The sequence below is a fragment of the Tiliqua scincoides genome, chromosome 4 (assembly GCF_035046505.1).
Source record: "Tiliqua scincoides isolate rTilSci1 chromosome 4, rTilSci1.hap2, whole genome shotgun sequence".
NCBI lineage: Eukaryota > Metazoa > Chordata > Lepidosauria > Squamata > Scincidae > Tiliqua > Tiliqua scincoides.
In genome coordinates this window covers 13,658,889-13,679,412 of record NC_089824.1, presented here as the reverse complement: position 1 = coordinate 13,679,412, position 20,524 = coordinate 13,658,889, and the positions used below count along the sequence as shown (strand labels likewise).

General features: G+C 44.2%; 1 protein-coding gene across 2 annotated transcripts in view; it reads left to right on the top strand.

Annotated features, from left to right (window-relative positions):
* The window catches only part of NSMCE2 (NSE2 (MMS21) homolog, SMC5-SMC6 complex SUMO ligase), a 228,362-nt gene that overhangs the window by 11,980 nt on the left and 195,858 nt on the right, over window positions 1–20,524 (top strand). For both annotated transcript variants that reach the window (XM_066623846.1, XM_066623847.1), the window contains one exon: window positions 2,266–2,412. In XM_066623846.1, the coding sequence (XP_066479943.1) occupies window positions 2,277–2,412 (136 nt within the window). In that variant the 5' untranslated portion in view covers window positions 2,266–2,276. The remainder of the gene's footprint in view (window positions 1–2,265; window positions 2,413–20,524) is intronic.

The window sequence follows — 20,524 nt, the reverse complement described above, 5'->3', positions numbered from 1 at the left end:
TATGACTCTCTTCTACTCCAACCACTATTAAAGACAAAAGGCAACTTTGAACAGATATTAACAATAGGACAAGCTCAAGCTCTAAGTTGGTACATGTTTATGTCACTCTTGAAAAGTAGCACTTCCTCTGTGATGGTACCATCACCCGCCATTTATCTATTGGCAACTGAAAGCTGTGCTTTTTGGTTATATCTCTGGTGATATTTTCTCCTCTTGAACCCTAGAAGCTGTGAATTTAACAGCCGGTTTTCACAAAATATTGAGCTGGTAGTAATTGCCTGGTAAATGTATTACTTGATAAGCACCCATTCTCCATGGAGAAGTACTAGAGTCGTGTTTTCAAACAGCTGATTGCTTAGTTCAGTGATTCTCAAACATTTTAGCATAGGGACCCACTTTATAGAATGAAGATCTTTCTGGATCACTAGAAGTGATGTCATGAACATGGAAGTGATGTCATGGATGGAAGTGACATCATCAATTTAGGTTTCAGACCTAAGCTGTGATCAACCAAAGTTCCCATTATACAAGTGTGCTTGTGCTATTGTTCTGCATTGCTCAAAATTAAAACATTCTAACTTAGAAATTAAAGCAGAATGCAGACTTCTTCAACTTTCTTCAACCACACAGCCCCCCCCCCCTTCCAGCATCCCATCCCATCTTGCCACCTTTTCAGGGCAAAGTGCCATGCCTCTCTACCACCAGGAACCTGTCTTGCCCAGCAGCTCTGTATCCTGTATTTTCAGCTGGGGATTTTTGGTGGCGGCTGAGCTAGGTGCAACGTGATCCGCCTGAAATTAACTATCAACCCACCTAGTAAATCCTGACCCACAGTTTGAGAAACGTTGGCTTAGTTGATTATAATAGCTGTGTTGTAACAACCAAGTTTATTGTGGTCATTGCAGCTATTTCATGATAAACTTGCCTGGGTTTGGCTGTTGTGTTAATGTTGCTCATCCTGTGAGGGTGTGTGCCACATTCAAGATATGTTATTTCTTCTATACAGGGGCAACAAGAGAAGCCACCTCATGGGGTGTTGCTGCTGTGCTGGACCTAGAATGTGGGAGTTAGATGCCTGAGTGATGTGAATGTTATTGAAGTAACTTGAAATTGGAAGGTTGCTCAAAGATTTGTTAGCCAATGCCTGATGATGGTGGCCTGGGTGTAGCTTTGCATGAAGCTAATTGATCGTATGGTAACAAGACCCACTGATGTTACACAGTGTGTTGCCATCCTAGGGCAGAACAGGCAGAGCTTCAGCTCAATGAATAATCTTGGCCTAAGATGGTCAGCTGCACTGAAGTACTGGGTGTCGGCGTGCAGTTTCCATTTATATGGAATGAAAATAGGGCACAACTGCTGAGACCAGTACCTGCCATGTGGAAGAAGGGAAGATGACAAATGCAAGAACAAAAGGGGAGGAGAGGTGCACAGAGGACCATTTATTATCAGTGTGCTTCTAATGCTAGTTCTTTCTCAGGGGTGACTCTGGTTTTTCTGTTAAAGATCTTAACTGTGTTGCACTCCATCTCTGAACTGCCATTTTGACCTTGGCACCTGTGTACCTTTTGAGATCTTTCCTTCAGTACTCAGCATGAACTGAGTGTGCATCCTAGAGGCATGCCCAGAAATCCTCTGCAGTTTTCAGGGGTTCCCCAGCAAATCAGTGCACTTTGGAAAGAACCCAGCTCAGAACCCATCAGCCTATATTTGAAGTTTTGATTTTTTACCCCAATGTGCATGACTCCTGGACTTAGTCGATCCCTTCTTCCTTTGCGGTATACACTTCTGCTGGGCCTCTATTACTGTTGTTTTAAGCAGCCTCCATGCACTCTGGAGAGATTGGACTCTTTTTACCTTCCCTTTCAACGTCCTTCTAACCAGCCTCCTCAAGTGACATCATTAAAAAGAAAGTGGCACAATTAAGCAGATGATGGTCAGAAATAAGCATTTTATTTTCATGCAGAAACTTGTTACCTGCAAAAGACAAAAAAGAAAATATGCAAATCTTGTTCATATTTTTAAGATATGAGAGAGCCCAATTATCACTCTGGGAGAACCCAGTTGTAATGGGGGCCAGGTACATTGCTTCCAGGGGCCTCATTTGGCCCATGGGCCTTGTGTTTGACACTCCTGTTTCAGAGGATGGAATGGAAATAGCTCACCCTTCAGATGCATTTCAACCCTTCTCCAGTTTGGTCAGTGGTGGGATATATGCCTGTCATAGAATGTCACAATATTAGAACTGTAAAATGTATTTTCCAGGTAATTAGTTCATGATGCCTGGGGGCTCCATGATCTCCTTCAGCGGTGTGGACACCTGTCTCTCGTCTCTGAAAAACTGCCAGTCCAGCATAAGCACCGGAATGGATATTGCTAAGAATGTGGCTCTTGACCTAGTGGAAAGTCACAGTGAGTTTCTGTTGTTATACTTACCTTTCTTCTCCATGCTGTCTCTTCTTTGAAGCTTGCAGTGAGTCCTAGAATGTAAACATGGCTCTGGGGAAAGTTTCAGTGCAATTCATCTTCATTCTGCCTTTCCTGAGCATGCTGCGGAGAGGCAATGGTGGGGCTTTTTCCATGCCAATTTCTCTGGTATTTTGAATGACAAATCAAATGTAAATATGCGTGTCATCAGAACTGTGGCTTCTTTGTGCTGCTACATGCAGGCCAAGTGCAGTTCCGACCACTGTTTTCCATGCGTTGCATGGTATTTTCATGTTCAAATTCCTCAGTGCACAGAGAATTTTATTGAGTTATTGCAGTGTGATAGGTGATGACATAAAAAGATGCTTGCTTGCATCAAAAAGAAAATAAAAAATGGGTGAAGCATTGCCATTGGATGGCATTACTCTCCTCTGCTCCAATTTAGCTTATGTTCCCTTAACTTGCAGACCGGGATCCCCTGGACTAGATGAAAGAAACTCTTTTGGGGCAATCTGCAGTGGCTCCAAGGGGTGAGGAGTCTTCAGGACAGGGAAGTGCCCTGCACAAATCCCTGATCCACTGAGATGATACACTGGAATGCCCAAGCCTGATACACTGGAATGCCCAAGCTAGGTGAAATGATCTTCAGGGGAGGGAGAACATGGTGGCTTGACTGCTTGGGCAAGGAGGAAACTGTATCTCTCCACTTGGACCCCTGTTGTCTTGGATAGTGCGCAGGCGCCAGGATGCATGTGTGGTCTGCAGCACTTAATCTGAAGAGGGAGCAGCCCAAAAACTATTATTAGCCTCATGTTTTTAGAGGAGAGCTGAAGGGCTTTTTAGGAGGCAGCAGGGCAAGGTGACATTTAACTTCATCCCAGCTGAGACCAAGTGGCAGAGCACAGGAAGTCCCCTTGAACACCAAGGGAGAACACTGCTGCCCTGTGTTCCTGCACCCATAGTTCAGACCATTTTCATGGTTGTTAGTTAACCCAACTAATGAATATGATTCTCCAGCATGCTTGCTCTGTGTGTAATTGATCTTTAGTTCTCTCCCCCCCCCTTTTCTCTTCTGTATTATGGCTCTTAAAACATCTAGATGTTCTGCAGCCAAGTCATGTTTCCAAGCCCTGAGCACCTTTGCTGCTTGAAATGTTGGGAAGGGGCAACTTGCAGGGGAGAAGCAGAGAGCAGGTGGAGGGATACATAACAGTTCTTCCACCTACTAATTCTGCCATGCACCCAGCTGAGGTTCTCAACCCCGTATTTGGCATAGAAATACAGATCTGAAGCTTTGGGTGGGGGCAATCAGGTTGCAAAGGTCAAGCAGCAGGTGGGGAAAGGGCTGAGCACCCCACCTCCTGTCTTCTGTTTCTCCATTGCAGATTGTCGTCTCCAGTTGCTGCTTTGCAGTACAGAACCCTGGCACGCAGGGTTTGAGAATGAGACTTGGCTGCGTAATGTATGCTCTCAGTCATGCACCGGTTCTTGCCTGAAAGAATGTTGCTCTTAATTTATTAATCTCCACTACTATTTAAAGGTTGTCAAAGTTATAATGACACAGTGAGACCTTTGTATTGCGTAGGTATATCCAGTTGGCATTAGATCACAAACAATTCCTGGGGTGACATCATGGTCTGTAGTAGAGTTACAGGGGTAAATATCCCTATTACTTTTTGTCCTGACTTTGAACATGTTAGATAACATAGGTTGGGCAGATGTTTTCCCATGGGTTTCAAATTACTATAAGGTCGCATGCTGTACTGTGACAGCAGGGGGAGCTTTTGTTCAAACATTGCATGAAACTGACTTCTACTGAATCAGACCATTGATCCAGTAGTATGACCTACAAACCCAGGATACAGGTAGAACAACAGGGTGCAGGTATCTTGTCTTGTGTGCTCCCTGATACATCTGGTGGGCTACTGTGAGATACTGGAAGCTGGACTAGATGGGTCTTTGGCCTGATTCAGCAGGGCTCTTCTTATGTTACTCTTATCTGCAAAACTCCTGTTTATAACTCAAAAAACATAATGAAATGCAACTTTTAGGGGCTGTAAGGCTTTCATTCCCTTCTCCTGAGGAGACCTCCTGCTGATTCCTGGCACTTGCTGTATACAGTGGTAGCTGCTTTGTGGCGCTGCTTGCAGTGGGCACCCGGAAGCTCAGGATTGGGTTGTTAATTGTTTTCAACCTTGTCCTTTAATACAGTGGTTCTCAAACAGTGGGACCTGCACCCACCAGTGGGTCTTGACTCAATTTTTGGAGGTTTGGAAAACCGCCAGGGCAGATTAGTCTATGTGCATCAAGCAAGCAAGGTCAAGCAAGCTACTACTTGGGAGAGGAGCACTGCTGCTCAGTCACTATTATAGTTACACCATTTGGCATTTATAAATTGGGCAGCAACCTCTAGTATGTATAGAAAAAATGAACCAAGAGGTGGCAGCAAAGGCTTCATGTTGTGGACTACAGTCAGTTAATCATTCACCGGTTCTAGCAGCCTGTGGAATGTTTGAAGCTCAGTGGATTTTTCTTTGTTGGGTTCCCACTAGACATTCAGAATCTGTCCTACTAAAATACAAACAAGATTAAGATTCCTGTCTGAGAGAGGGATGGAATGGATACTGCAAGCATTGTAGTCGGGGAATGTAAGGCTGAACGGCGTTTTAAGATGACCCTGGTCAGAATTCTGCAACTCTTCCTTTTCTGTACAGAGATTGCCATAACATCTTATTTAGTAACATACAGTCTGATAGAATTCTCAGCCTGTTGGCGAAGAATTACTGCACAACTTGTGACCCACTGAGCTAAATGCAGCCCAGCAGCCATTTATTAGGGTCTGTCTATTGCTTGATTACTTCTTTGCTTTTTGCAGTTCTAGTCTGGTAAGGAAGAGAGTGGATGTATTGAGTCCCTCGAGGGGCTGCCATACATGGCTGGTGGTCTGTAATCCTTCTGAAAACACGGACGTCTAGCATAGCTTTTGTTAGCTTTTATGTGAAGCTCCAGGCATACCTCCATCCTTTTCATGTGGCCTGAGAAAGGGCTTTGTAAAACTTGAGAGCTTTCATGTTCTTGCCAAGAGAGGCTGGTCTGGTTTGGCTACTACAGTGATGTAAGCAGCTCTCTAGAGGAGCAGATTTTCAGGAACTTGTTTTGTAAAAATCTAACGTTTCCTAATAGAGGCCTGGTTGGCAGCTGGATAGATATAGTCCTTAAAAGTTTGTTCAGGATTAGGTAAATCTTGAATTAGGTGCTTTTTATCAGTTGACTGAGATCCAAAGAGGAGGAAGTTAAATTGCAGGGCCTAGAAATCCCCCCACCTTCAAATACTTTGTTCTGGGAAAATAAAAATAAAATTTTAAAAAAACTAAACATGAATCAAACGTTTGCAGTTTTCTTTATTCCCTGCTTGATTTCTCAACGTATTTTCTCAACATAACTTATAAGTAACCTTTGCTTTAAATAAGTGTCATTAACTATAGGTAGTCTTGAGAAACTGAGCCAACTTTCTATAGCGGGGCTTCCCCTTCCACCCCTTCACTAGGAATTATCTCCTCCAAAGCTCATTGTTAAAGCAGAAGAATCTTTGCTGGCCACCTTACCCCATCTACCTGTCCATTCCCAATCCATAGGACATCTCCAATACACAGTAGCAGTGTTGCTAAAACACACAATTACCTGATTCAGAAGACACGTTTGCCTATCTTGGAAGTAATTCAAATCAAACACTGTTTTCTTCAGGGAGTGTTTGTTTCACTGTATCTTGAACTGAGATTAGCGTCCAAGATTTGGACAAAAAAGACAAGATCTTAATCCATTGTAATGCAGTACAACCTGTATTGCAAGCCAACTCTGACAGTTAGGGAAAAATGAACTTTTTTTCCTGACAGATCTCTCTAAAATTCTCATTTGTCAGTCATTTCCAAATGAAGCTGAATGTGCCCGCCACTGATATTTGCTTTACTCAGTGCAGTAATTCATTACTGCAAAGAAACCTGTAGTATAATGGTGTTTCGAACAACGCACTTGAAAAAGCATGCTGATGCTTCTTCTACTCATTGCAAAGTGGTGACCACATTCAGATAACCGTGGTTTGGAGAATTGTGAATTCTCCGCTTTTGGGCACCTATATTCCCTTCTCCCCTTTTTCCTCACACATTCCACTTGTGTGTAGGGTTTAATTCCTAATTTACCATTTGAATCAAGCAAACCACAATTTGCTGTGATATCTGAATGGACACACTATGGTTTGTGTGAGCTCACCAGATCAGTTTTGCAAGACTAGGTCAAACTATGGTTTGTAATCCTAGTGTGGAGGTCTTAACTCAAACCATAATTTACCAGTTTGGAGACTTATAGTAAATAATCATTTGGTTAAAATGGGATACAAGGAATGACATTCAGTGCATGTAGGGGGAGAAGGAAGTTCATGAGAGTTCACTGCATTCACCAGTTTGCATGATTGAACGTGGCTGAAGCAATTCACACTTTGCTGTAGCTCAGAGGTGCCTCCTCCATCCATTTTGGTTGGTTAAAAATATGGATGGTGTGAAAGCAGCAGTTCAATCTGCTCACTTGCATTTGGGACTAGATAGGATTTAGAACAGGGGTGCTCAACACGTCGATCACGATCGACCGGTCGATCACGAGGCAAAATGAGTCGATCGCGGAGCCCTTAGTATAGAGTCTATAGAGTAGTCTAGAGTCTCTAGAGTCTAGACTTTCCCCACTCCACGGTTTCAGGGCAGAGCTACCAGGTGGAATGGGGTGGGGCGTGTGAGCCCAAGTCGGCGGCGGGGGGAGAGGAGGAGCAGAGTACGGTGGCCGGGAAAGGCCAGAATTGGTGGAGGAAGCGGTGGCGGCAGCGGAAGCGGCCGGCTGAACCGGCCTGGCTCTCTCCTTCCCCCCTCCCCTTTGGTGCCTGGCTGGTGCGTTGGCCATGTCGCTGTTCCAGTCGGCGCTGGACTTCCTGTCCGGACCAGGCTCCCTGGGGGCCGCCAGCCGGGACCAGAATGACTTTGTGGGGCAGGTGGTGGAGATGGGAGAGATGAAGCTGCGCATCAAGAAGGTCATTGCCGAAGGTGCAGGGGGGAGAGGGAAGCCCCCCCTGGGATGAGTGGGTCGTGGAAGGGCCCCCCACGAACCTCTTGGCCCCCCACCTTCTCTCTTGGGGTCCTTGGTTGGGGTTAAGGAGCCTTATAGGGTGAGGTTGTGGTGGGGGCTCAGCTGCACTGGGGAGGCCTTCCCAGCGCTGGCCTTGGGAGCTTTGGACCCCCCCCCCCGTTGCCAGGGAGGTGGGGTGGGTGGGGAGGCAGGTGAGGCAGAGCCTACCCACAGGGGTTCTTCGAAGAACGCTGCCGCCGTGTGAGGTGCCCAAGCTCTGCGCATGGGTGCTTGGGTGGGTGTTTGTAAAAAAACTCTGGTAGATCTCCAGGCCTTGCTGGGTTTCAAAGTAGCTCTCGAGCCAAAAAAGTGTGAGTACCCCTGATTTAGAAGGTGCTATGCAGGAAGAGGTTTGATTCTCTCCATGATAAACAGAAAACATTTTCCTTTTCTAGTAAACCTTTATGTACCTTTTGGTCACGCTATGATTTAAAAAAATTATTGTGGTACAGAAGGTACGAAGGCTCGTATATATTAAGCTTTATTATGTTCCTTTGCTTTGGAAATTTCATGAAAACAGAAGTGTGTGTGTTACAATGACGTAGGATTAACATGCAAGTTTTATGAAGTTAATGTTATTTTGCTGTAAGCTGTTTTGAAGGCCTTTCTGGGAGAGAAATGTCGTCAGTTTTAATACACACATTTAAAACATTTTTGTAGCCTACCTCGCAGGGTTGTTATGAGGATAAAAGTTTGGCGAAAGAGCCATGTATGCCACTATGGACATTCTTGGAGGGACAGTGGACTCTCAAAGGGAAAAATAGATAAATTTAAACCGCTGACTTCTGTTTAGAAGATATTCACACAGCTTCCATACAAAGAAACCATCTGAGCTCTTGTAGGAACGTTTCCGTGGAGATTTTGTGTTCCTTGTTTGAGTAAACTCTCCCATATGTGTCAAGTCAGTGACCTAATTGTGTGTGAAAATGACAAATTAAACCTCCCTCCTCTCTGAATGGAAGATATTCAGCAGGATTTAAGAAACTGATTCAGCTGGAACAAATTAACTGGTTTAACAGAAAACACTGCTGACGTGTACTCAGTTTGGAGTCAGAGCGATTCCTTTATGTAAATATCACGCTTCTCTGGCCCTGCCTTTCTTAATCATCACACTTTGTGTAAATGGTCACAGAAAGGGTTCTGTACCCAGATATACGAGGGTAAGTCCAGACCATCGGTTTTTTTTCCCAGAGTGTTTGCTTTGGCAGGATCCCGTATTTATGATCACACAAAGACAGTTTCAGTCATAAGAAGAGCTGGAACTGGATGGAACTAGCATTCTGTTTCCAAAAGCGGTGGTTGTTTACCACTGGGATGCTTTACAAGCAGGGTAGGAAGGCAACAGCTTTCCCTTGTTTGTACCAGAATCTGTGCCAGAAGTATATTTCTTCTGAACTTAACCATGATCAGTGCATGGAACTCCTAACAACCATTGAAAGCCCCGCCGCCCCCCTTGGTGATCTTCGTTCCTGTTTGTGGGCACAAGTTCTACATATGTTTAGTTTTGTTAGCTAGTTTTGTGGGAAGGTGTGCTTTACAGGGCATAGAGGGTTAGGGCGGTGGTTCTTCAGCTTTTTAGCACAGGGACCCACTTTTTAGAATGACAATCTGTTAGGACCCACTAGAAGTGATGTCATTAACTTGCAAGTGATGTCATGGCTGAAAGTGACACCATCAATTTAGACTTCAAACCTAAGCTGCGATCAGTCAAAGCGCTTGTGCCGTTCTTTTGCAGAGCTTGGAACATTCCAGCTTGGCAGTCAAAGCAGAACATAGGCTTGGATCCTTCTCCAAGCCCCCCTCCTTCCTTTCCAGCATCCCATCTTCCCATCTATTCAGGGCAAGGTGCCGCGCTTGTCTCCCACCAGGAGTCCGCCCTGCCCAGCAGCTCTGAACCCTGTATTTTCAATTGTGGCTGAGCTAGGTACTACGTGACCCACCTTGCACCCACCTAGTCCTAGTGGGTCCCTACCCACAGTTTGGGAAACACTGAGTTAGGGCATTGCTCCTTCTAGCTGATTGTTGTCAAAACAGATTGGTAGCAGCTCTGGGTGCGTATTTCTCTGCTTTACCTGGAGGCACCAGGGAACTTCTGCATGCAAAAGAGGAGCCCTGCCACAGCTAAAGCCCCTTGTTACATGTAAGTGTGTAAGGCCCTGCCTATACAAATGCCAAAACTGTGACCACTAGAAGGTTGTGGTCAGTGGACACATTGGATTTGGCTAGCAGGTTCAATTGCATTTCCCTCCCCTTCCACAGTTTGTGGTTGGAGAATATCCACATGCCCCTAAAGTAGAGCTCAACACATTCCAGGTGCCAGGTTGCCACAGTGCCTAGAAATTTCATTGTGGTGCCAATTATGTTCAACAATTCACTTCTTTGTAACTTACTGTGATGGTAAAATATGAACAGCAGTGATTGCACCACTTAACCGCTCATATCTGACAGTGAAGCCAACTGCCGAATTCTTTGTTTAGTGACATTTGCAGTCAAATGTATTGCAGTGAATGTATGGTTGGTGGTCATTTCAGTTGCACATGGCATGAAACTAGGAGCACAGTGATTGACTTGTGTGCTGATTTGAAAATCCACATAGACAGTAAAAGAGCGACAAATGAGGCTTCAGCGTCTCCTGGGTGTGTTAGCCTGCGTGTTGAGGTCTTAATTTTTATTAGTGAATACTGTAAAAAAAAAAAAAAAAAAAAGCATGCAGCAACATGTGGGAATAAAAAAATGCAAAGCAATAGTGGAAGTGTAGTTTCATTTCACACTTGTCATTTCACATCAAATTGTTATTTGTATGACATAGCTATCTATGATATTCTTCTAAATGCTTGTTGATATGTAAAATCTAAGTTGTATCACTCACTGGTCCATGCTGAGTTATTTTTGGCCTTCTGTCATACATACATCCCTGAAAAAATTTGCCTGGCTCCTAGTTTCAAAGCAAATTCTTGAGCCCTGCCCTAAAGTGTTTTTCATCATCTTTTTTTGTTTTCTTTTTCATGTTTCAGAATGTTTTACTGTGCCCATCCAAGATTGCTGCTGCCATATCTTCTGCTGGCTTACTAGGGCCCAAAGCAGATGCAATACTGGAGATTTGTGATTGGATTTCATCTTAATTGTAACTCAAAATGAAAGCATACCCCGTGTGTCTTCTACTGTGGGTGAATCATTTTAGAGGGTAATTTGATAGGGGAAATACTGCACTCATAGGGAGGGAGAGAGCTGGATCCCACCATATAAATAAGGAAATCACTGCCCTGACACAATTTGGAACCCTGTGGCTCCTCTTAACCCATTTTTGCTGGACCCACAGGTGTACACATTTGGTCCCTGTTGCTTGTATGCAGCATTGTACAGAAATGACTTAAGTTCATACTGTCTGGAGATTCACCTATGGATCACCCTTCTTTTCTCTGTTAAGCCATAGTTTCTCAATCTTTTGGGGATTTCTGTTGGTTCAAACTGCTGTATTGTGATTCTGGCAACTAAGAGCCATATCCTATCCAAATTTCCAGCACTCATGTAGCTGCGTCAAAGGGACACGGGCTGCATCCTGCTGTGGGGGGATAGTCATGGAGGCCTCTTCCAGGTAAGGGAACTTTTGTTCACTTACCTCAGGGCTACATTGAGATTGCATCGGTGCTGGAAAGTTGAATAGGATTGGGTCCTTAAGCGGCTGCTCAAGCTTTTATTTAACCATTTTTAATGACTTGACAAAATCCAGTTTTTCAAGTTCTCAAAAAATTTGATTATTGCCTTGTGTATACTATTGTTTGGCTTAAATTACACAGAATATTGTCTTCATTTTTCTATGCTTAGACTTAATGTATATTTGCTATTGTCAGTATGCAGAAAATATGACAATTGAATTGTTACTAACTTTGCCATTCAGGTTCAGGATGGAGTGGGTGGGTTTGCTCTCATTCTGGTTCTTCCAGTGATCCATTTCTGTGACCTGGGGATAAATCAAATTCATAATACATCAGTTTCCTATCTGAAAATTTAGAATCTGTCCTCATGGGTTGTTTTGTAAATACATTCTAGTGAGTATCAGCTACCGTATGTGCATTTGATGCAAAATGCCACTGATATATTTTTAATGCCTTTTAGAATTTATAGAGGTGGTTCCCAAACTGGTGGTTCCCTAACTGGGGAACTGGAAGCAGGGCATTCCCCCTTAAGGAGAGTGACCCTGCTCCAATGGCAGTGACAGCACTGCCATTGCCAAGGGGCTTTTTTACTTACCTGGAGGGCAGTACTGGCAATGTTTTTTTCACCTCCAGGCTTCATTCATTTTGAAACTGGCAGAAGCCACGGGCGGACGCGTGCGGCCTTTGCAGGTTTCGGAAAGCCCTCCGGAGACACAGCTCTGGTCACTTTTGGAGGGTTCTGGTTGAGCCAAGTCTGGCTCAGTGTGGGTCCAGGGACCCGTGTTGAGCCAGATCTGCGACTAAACAGGCTTAACCTGTAGAAATGGTAATGTAGCGTATTTCACAGGGGAAAAGATGTTATCAGCATTTGTATGATGTAACAAGAAAGCCAGGATTAAGAAAATGGTAATACAGAATTGTTGGAGAATAGGGTTATGGATTACCTAATGTTCATCTGTTTTACTAGGTGGCCAGGTTAAAGGATTTGAGTTATTTGTCTAAGATGAATCTTATATTCCTGTAGAGTGCCCTTATGGTCAGGTACTACTGCATTCTCTGATCTGCATGATGAAGAATTAGAGGCAACATTATCGTGACAAAAGCAATTTAGTGTTTTTATTCAGAGTCCAGGATGAAAGTAGACTGAAGAGAATCCCTGCCCAGGAATCTATCTCTTCATCCTCTTCTTGAACTTTCCTTATAGTGTTCGTGCAGGAAAGTCTGGAAATAATTGGAAATGGTTAATTTGATTAAAGACATGGTAAATTCCATGATAAATGATTTTATCTCTCATTTATCTCAGCAGAGATTTGGTGTGGCCTACAATAGATTAAAAAAGACACTTAAAAAAATCAAAATTAAATGAAAATTTAATCAAAATTAAAAAGGCAGCTTGTTGTTGGCAACCTTCAGTCTCGAAAGACTATGGTATCGCGCTCTGAATGGTGGTTCTGGAACAGCATCTAGTGTGGCTGAAAAGGCCAATTCGGGAGTGACAATCCCTTCCAGCAAGTGCAGTCTGTCCCTGGTCTGTCTCCCTGGCTATGGGCCTTCCTTCTTTGCCTCTTTGCCTCAGACTGTTGGCCAAGTGTCTCTTCAAACTGGGAAAGGCCATGCTGCACAGCCTGCCTCCAAGCAGGCCACTCAGAGGCCAGGGTTTCCCACCTGTTGAGGTCCACTCCTAAGGCCTTCAGATCCCTCTTGCAGATGTCCTTGTTGCAAGGGAACTGCTGACTAATTAACAAGACTTTGGAGGGCTGATGGAAAAACCTGATGAAGGCATCCCTTCAGGCATCCCTGCCATAAACTGTTTAGGGTAGGGACCAGCACCCTTTTTGTTAAAAGGGGCTGAGTGTTCGGTGATGATGTCATCACTGAGCCTCTGGGTTACTGAGCACTCAGAAGCAGCTCTGGAACTTGGCTTGGGTGGCAAAGCTTCCTGCCCAGTTTGCTCATACATTGAATGGGGAATGGTGATGCTGTCTTCTTGTTCTTGCGCGGAGCAGCCATATCCCATCCACTGCACAGCAAACTGGAGCTGATAACTTTGACTGGCTGGCAACTTTGACCAGAGGCTGGCAACCAGTGCAAGTGGAACAGCAGAAGTGTGGTGTAAATGTAAAGCCTCACCCGTGTCGATAGCCTCATCTGCAATCCATACTCAGTGAAGTTTCTGCGCAGTCTTCAAAGGCAGGTCCATCTAGAGTGCATTGCAGTAATCTAACTTGCTAAGACATGGGTAACCACGACTAGGGGCCCAGTCCTATCTCATTTTCCAACACCGATGCTGCAGTGCAGCCCAAGGTAAGGGAACAAACATTCCTCATTACAGAGATCTCTATTATGGGTTCTCTTGCCACCCATGACTGCTTTTCTGGTTCTGTCTGTATTTTACACAATATAGATGTTTGCATGGCTTGCCAGTCCTTCTGATTCTGGAGACCATTGTGCTGGGGGGCAGGATTAAACAGGCAATGAACAATGAGGCTAAAGGAATTGGCAATGTGCTGAGATGCTTACTTTTATATTCAGGAGTATACTTATTCTGTTGGTAAAACTGTCCTTATTTAATTCTAAATCTGCCCCCTTCTGCAACTATATGTGGGTGTGGAGAGATCTAATAAAGAGCCTCCTTCACCCACTCGCATTAGATTCAAGGCGTCTTATGGGTAAAAACGACCTTGTGAAGTCTGTTTCTGTGACAGCATGTGGGAGCTGAGCAACATATTGAAAAAGCAACTTCATCCAGTCTCATTAGTTTCATGGCTATGTAGGAACCTTAATGAAGAAAGGAGGAGCCACCTGTCAGGAAAATATTTTCAGTCTCCTAGACCTGGAATATTGTAGTTGACCTCTGCTGGAAGTGCACCAATGCGGAATGTTGAACATTCCCTCCTTCAGGGCAGTGGCTTCTCTAGGATTTGCATCACCCCGTGCAGGAGGCCAGCACGTCACCCCCAGGATGGATTTCCTCTCCAGTGGGCAGTGGGCAGAGCAACACCCCAGGTGGTGGTGATGTACCATTGCCCCATCCCCGCTGGTTTTTTGGCTATACCTTTTGATAGAACACAGATATTTCAACACAGTTTGTTTCATTGCATTCTGCATGAAATTACGCATCGATTGATGCATAACATCAGGGGTGCCCTGGGGCCACTTTCGGCCCTTGAGGCCTCTCAATACAGCCCTCAGGGAGCCCCCAGTCTCCAATCCCCTCCGGAGATTTGTTGGAGCCCACACTGGCCCGATGCAACTGCTCTCAGCGTGAGGGCAACTGTTTGACCTCTTGCGTGAGCTGTGGGATGAGGGCTGTCTCCAATGCTCATTTCATGTCTGTGATGCAGTAGCGACAGCAAAGGAAAGGCCAACTTTTCTGTGTGCCCCAAGGATCTGTCCTGGGACCGGTGCTTTTCAACCTCTTCATAAATGACCTGGAGACAGGGTTGAGCAGTGAAGTGGCAAAGTTTGCAGACAACACCAAACTTTTCCGAGTGGTGAAGACCAGAAGTGATTGTGAGGAGCTCCAGAAGGATCTCTCCAGACTAGCAGAATGGGCAGCAAAATGGCAGATGCGCTTCAATGTCAGTAAGTGTAAAGTTATGCACATTGGGGCAAAAAATCAAAACTTTAGATATAGGCTGATGGGTTCTGAGCTGTCTGTGACAGATCAGGAGAGAGATCTTGGGGTGGTGGTGGACAGGTCGATGTAAGTGTCGACCCAATGTGCGGCGGCAGTGAAGAAGGCCAATTCTATGCTTGGGATCATTAGGAAGGGTATTGACAACAAAACGGCTAGTATTATAATGCCGTTGTACAAATCGATGGTAAGGCCACACCTGGAGTATTGTGTCCAGTTCTGGTCGCCGCATCTCAAAAAAAACATAGTGGAAATGGAAAAGGTGCAAAAGAGAGCGACTAAGATGATTACGGGGCTGGGGCACCTTCCTTATGAGGAAAGGCTACGGCGTTTGGGCCTCTTCAGCCTAGAAAAGAGACGCCTGAGGGGGGACATGATTGAGACATACAAAATTATGCAGGGAATGGACAGAGTGGATAGGGAGATGCTCTTTACACTCTCACATAATACCAGAACCAGGGGACATCCACTAAAGTTGAGTGTTGGGCGGGTTAGGACAGACAAAAGAAAATATTTCTTTACTCAGCGTGTGGTCGGTCTGTGGAACTCCTTGCCACAGGATGTGGTGCTGGCATCTAGCCTAGATGCCTTTAAAAGGGGATTGGACAAGTTTCTGGAGGAAAAATGCATTATGGGGTACAAGCCATGATGTGTATGCGCAACCTCCTGATTTTAGAAATGGGTTATATCAGAATGCCAGATGCAAGGGAGGGCACCAGGATGAGGTCTCTTGTTATCTGGTGTGCTCCCTGGGGCATTTGTTGGGCCGCTGTGAGATACAGGAAGCTGGACTAGATGGGCCTATGGCCTGATCCAGTGGGGCTGTTCTTATGTTCTTATGTTCTTAGCTTTGCTTTGTGCAAGACCTTTTATAGGCCTTGAGCTATTGCAAGACCTTCATTCATTCATATAAGTTCATCTTTAATATATTCATTTATGTAAACTTATGTAAATTTATTCAAATTTTAAATGTAATTTCTTTTTTTCCTGGCCCCCGACACAGTGTCAGAGAGATGATGTGGCCCTCTTGCCAAAAACTTTGGACACCCCTGCATAACATGATGGTATTATTCCTACAAATTGTGATTTTAAGTGGTTTTGGTCACTAGTGGTGTCACCACCTTACTAACATTTCATTGGCTCTTTGAACAATCTCATTGGTCCATTTTGAATTAAGGAATTGTACTTTTTTTCTTCTGTAAGGGCCCAATCCTATCCAACTTTACAGCTCTGGTGCAATCGCAATACAGCCATGAGGTAAGGGAATAAGAGTTCCCATACATTCAGGAGGCCTCTGTGACTGCCTCCCCACCATAGGATGCAGTGCACGCCCCATGGGCACAGCTGCACCGGCACTGGAAAGTTGGATAGGATTGGGGCCCTAAGATAGTTACATTTTTGTTTTCTTGTTTTTGGGTCATAACTTTTGATAGAATGGGGATATTTCACTCTTGTTTTTTTTCCATTGCATTCTGCTGTAAATTATGCATTGAATAGTGTATAACATGATGGTATTCCTGCAAACCACAATTTTAGTGATTTTGGTCACTAGTGGTGTCGCCACCCCCGTGCTTGTCAACTGGTGCAGCCTGCATCCCCCTAGCAACACCACTGCTTCAAGGATGGACTATTGGCCTGTAGTGGGTGCTAAACACTGATTTATCTTTGGGGAATTGATTAATGCAGGGGGCTTCCCATATCTGTGGATTCATTTATCTTTGGATGCAGGTCCCCCCCCCCCCGATTTAAACTTACCCCGGCAGTTATTCTTGCTTAAACCAGGTCGCTACACGCTTAGGTGCTCATAGCGACCTTCAGGCAAACTGGTTGCTTTTAAATAACTAGATAGAGGTTAACAGGAAGCGGAACTTAACTGCTTCTTGTTAACTTCCATCTAATTTCTAGATTTTTTCCTTCTAACATCCAGGCCAAACATTCTTTTAATATCCTGCATGCCCCCTGCAAGCCCATTAACTTGCTTAAGAATTTACCCCATCCAAAAAGTGTGGAGCCCATGCACCCTCCCATGAGCCCATTAGCTTGTTTAACAACTTGATCCAGCTAAAATGTTTTCCTTTTAAGCAGAAAGTCCTAATGATTTTCTGCTTTAAAGAAAACCCCCGCCAAAAGGTAGGGAATTCCTTCTCGAATGTTTTTTTTTGGGGGGGGGGGGGGGAATCTGTGATCATTGGATTGGGACCATTCTGGTAATGTTGAGTTCCTCTTGGCCTGCCCTTCGAAGTGGACTGAGGCATGGCCATCTACTTGCGAGTAAACATGCACATGGGGGCTCAGTTTAACTTTTCATAGGGCTCAGTTCATTATCCTTGTTGACAATCAGCTTGTCAGTTTCACGGCCCATCAGCAATCACGTCGCGACCCACCGGTGGTTTGTGCCCACAGTTTGGGAAACACTGGGCTAAGCCAGCAATTTTCAACTGCTGTGCCACAGTACACTGGTGTGCTGTGAACGTTAGCAGGTGTGCAACAGAATTTTGGGGAAGGGTCATTTATTATTATATTATAATATATAATTATATATAATTTTAGGCAGGCTATCTCTAAACCCCCGTGGGGATTTTTACAATAACAGAAAGGTTCTATCTTTCAAGAACCGCACAGCATTTCAAATTGATCTTTCACACTCTTATTAATAGAACCATTGGAGAATGTGAGCCCTCTGCCAGCCATGTGGTGTGCCTTGCCAATTGTCAAAACACTGATGGTGTACATGTTGTGTACTGATGATGTACTGAGTGTACATATGCTCAGAAGTAAGTATGCCCCTTTGAGCTCAATAAGATTTACTACCAGGTAAGTTTGTATAGATGGTAGCCTTACTGACCCAGGTGTGTTTTGTGCATAATTGAGTCTTCCTGTCAAAGAACTTGAAATTTGCATTTCAGCAGCAGTAATTTTGATTGTATAGTTCTGTGTACGCTTTCATTCATGAATTTGTTGACCTCAGTCTTCAGGCTATATGAAATTACGCATTTTAAATTGAATTTAAATTAGCAGAGATTGAAAAAATAGGACAGCACAGCAGGAAGTCATGAATTCTGGGAACAGAACCTTCCCTCTCACTGAGGGAACAAGGGGGTCATGGACAATCAGGTATGCCTGACTGTGCTTTAGCAGGGGAGCAGTGTGGGTGATGGTTCGTGGGATCACATTGTGCTTCCAAGAGGCATGGAACACTTCTGGAAAGTAGCACATGTGGGGATAATTCCTTGCCCTTTTTCCCAACTCCAAGGTTTGGTGGAAGGCTAGGGTGCTGGAGCATTTACTGTGGTGAGAGAGGCAAGTAGAATTGTGGGCTCCTGCTGGACTATAGGGCTCGCACAGTGGAAGAGAGCTTTGTATGTTTGTTTTTGGTTTGTCACCAGACTTCTAAATGAGAACAGATCTGGCTGGATGGCCTCAATCAGGAGATCTTCATGCGAGCATCTGGGTATCGTGGGAGTTGTTGCCTTTTGAACCACAAAGATGGAACTGTTTGACAACAGGTGACTGATGCTAGGACACCTAGATACTAGCACGAATTAATCTCATTCTGATCTTTTGATTGCAACTTCTGCAGGACATGGTGAATGCACGCAACTAAGTTCTGGTACATGAAACTGGGAACCTTGCTGGATTGGAGCCAATGTAAACAGCTGAGTAACATGCTGAAATTGATTCATAAGGTTGATCTTGAAATGCAGCATTTAACCGGTTGTGCAGATTTGGGGTGTGTGTGAAGTGTAAGGTTCTTGTCTGAAGAATACTTCTTTATCGTATGCTAATGGCATTTTTGTGTGTGTGTCTTTGTTTGGCCCTTCAGTTCTGTTGAATTGAAGTGTTAACAGCTTTATGTCATATTTAATACATTCAGCGAACCTGAAACTAATTAATTATTTCTGGGAAAGACTTAAAGTGTAGCATCTTGTGGCAAAAGAACTGGAATGTACTAATACCATATTTAAATCCTGAACCAGTTCTTTATGTATTTTTTCCTCAAGGGATTCTGTAGACTGGTAAAGCATTCTCAGTGCTCTTGTCAAACTGAGATTCCCAGAATTCTTTGGGGTAAATCTGGCTAACTGGCCCAAAACTTTTATAAAAATTTCCTGGAAACATGCAGCTGCAAATAAGGCTAACACAATTTTCGCCTGCATTAGCTGAACCATGGTTGAAGTAGTGGTTCCACTTTACTCCGCGTTGGTCAGACCTCACCTGGAGTACTGTGTCGATTTCTGGGCACTACACTTTAGGAAAGATGCAGTCAAATTGGAGCGGGTTCAGAGAAGAGCAACAAGGATGATCAGAGGCCTGGAGAACAAGCCCTGCAAAGAAAGGTTGTAAGGGAACTTGGTATGTTTAGCTTGGAGAAGAGAAGGCTGAGAGGGGATATGATAGCACTCTTCAAATACTTGCAGGGCTGTGATATGGAAGAAGGAATAAATTTATTCTTATCTGTCTCAGAGTAGAACTGGATGCACTGGGTACAAACGACAAGAGATGAGATTCTGGTTGGACATCAGGAAGAAATTCTTAATTATGTGCGGTTTGGCAGTGGAACTAGTTACCAAGGGAGGTGGTGGATTCTTTTCCACTGGAGATTTTCAGGCAAAGGCTTGAGAGCCCCTGCTGGAGATTCTCTCAAAGGATTTCCTGCTACAGGCAGGGGGTTGGACTAGATGTGTGTGGGTTCCTTCCCGCTCTGTGAGGGGGATGATGACCCACCCTGTCCTACTTCAATGGTTAGTGCAGTGGAACTCTCTCCATAGCAAGAGGAGCAAATAAATTTATAGACTTCTGTTGGTCTGGATGGCTTGATCCAGTGTAAGATAACTTCATATGTTCATATATGTAAAGTTCAAAATTTCTTCTGTTTGTCACCACATCTCCTGTTGATCAATGACCCCAGTCAAGATATCTCTGTGAGACTCCTTGATGTAAGTATCTGAGTAATTGGCTGTTGAACCACAATAGGGATGGTAGCTGCAGCTGTTGACACCCAGATGTTTGCATGAATGAGTCTCCTGCAGATCTTTTAATTGCAGCTGCAGGTGAAGGAAATCTCCTTCCTGCTGCCCGCAAGGAAATTCTGGCACGTGTGATCAGGAATCTTGTGGAATGGAGCCAGAGTAAACAAGTGGACAACATGCAGAAATACATTTATAAGACTAATCTGAAATGTAGCATTTAACTGGGTGTGCAGATTTGGGGAGTGTGTGAAGGATTAGACTCATCTTTGTGAATACTTTTTTCACATCCTGGATTTTTTGTTTTTAGTGCTGTACCTTTCACTATGTTGAGTTCAGTGTTATGACTTCTGCTCATTTTTTTTTCTAAGTAAAGAACCTTGAAACTACATATTTTAAAGTATAGATAGATGGCTGAGCCAATTGTTGATATTACACAGTGGAGGCTCCTCCATAGGGGCAAATGGGGCTTGTTCCCTCCAAGAAAAAAGAAAAGGGAAAAATACATTTAAAGACCCAATTGCAATAAATTAATCAATGAAAGATTTCTGCATGACCTAATCTAAGTCACTGACTGACTAATCCTGGGCGTCTTCTGGCTTTCTAAACCCATTGCTTCTCTCTTTGCCATATCACTGCAATATCGCTGGCGCTTATCCGTGTTGATCTGT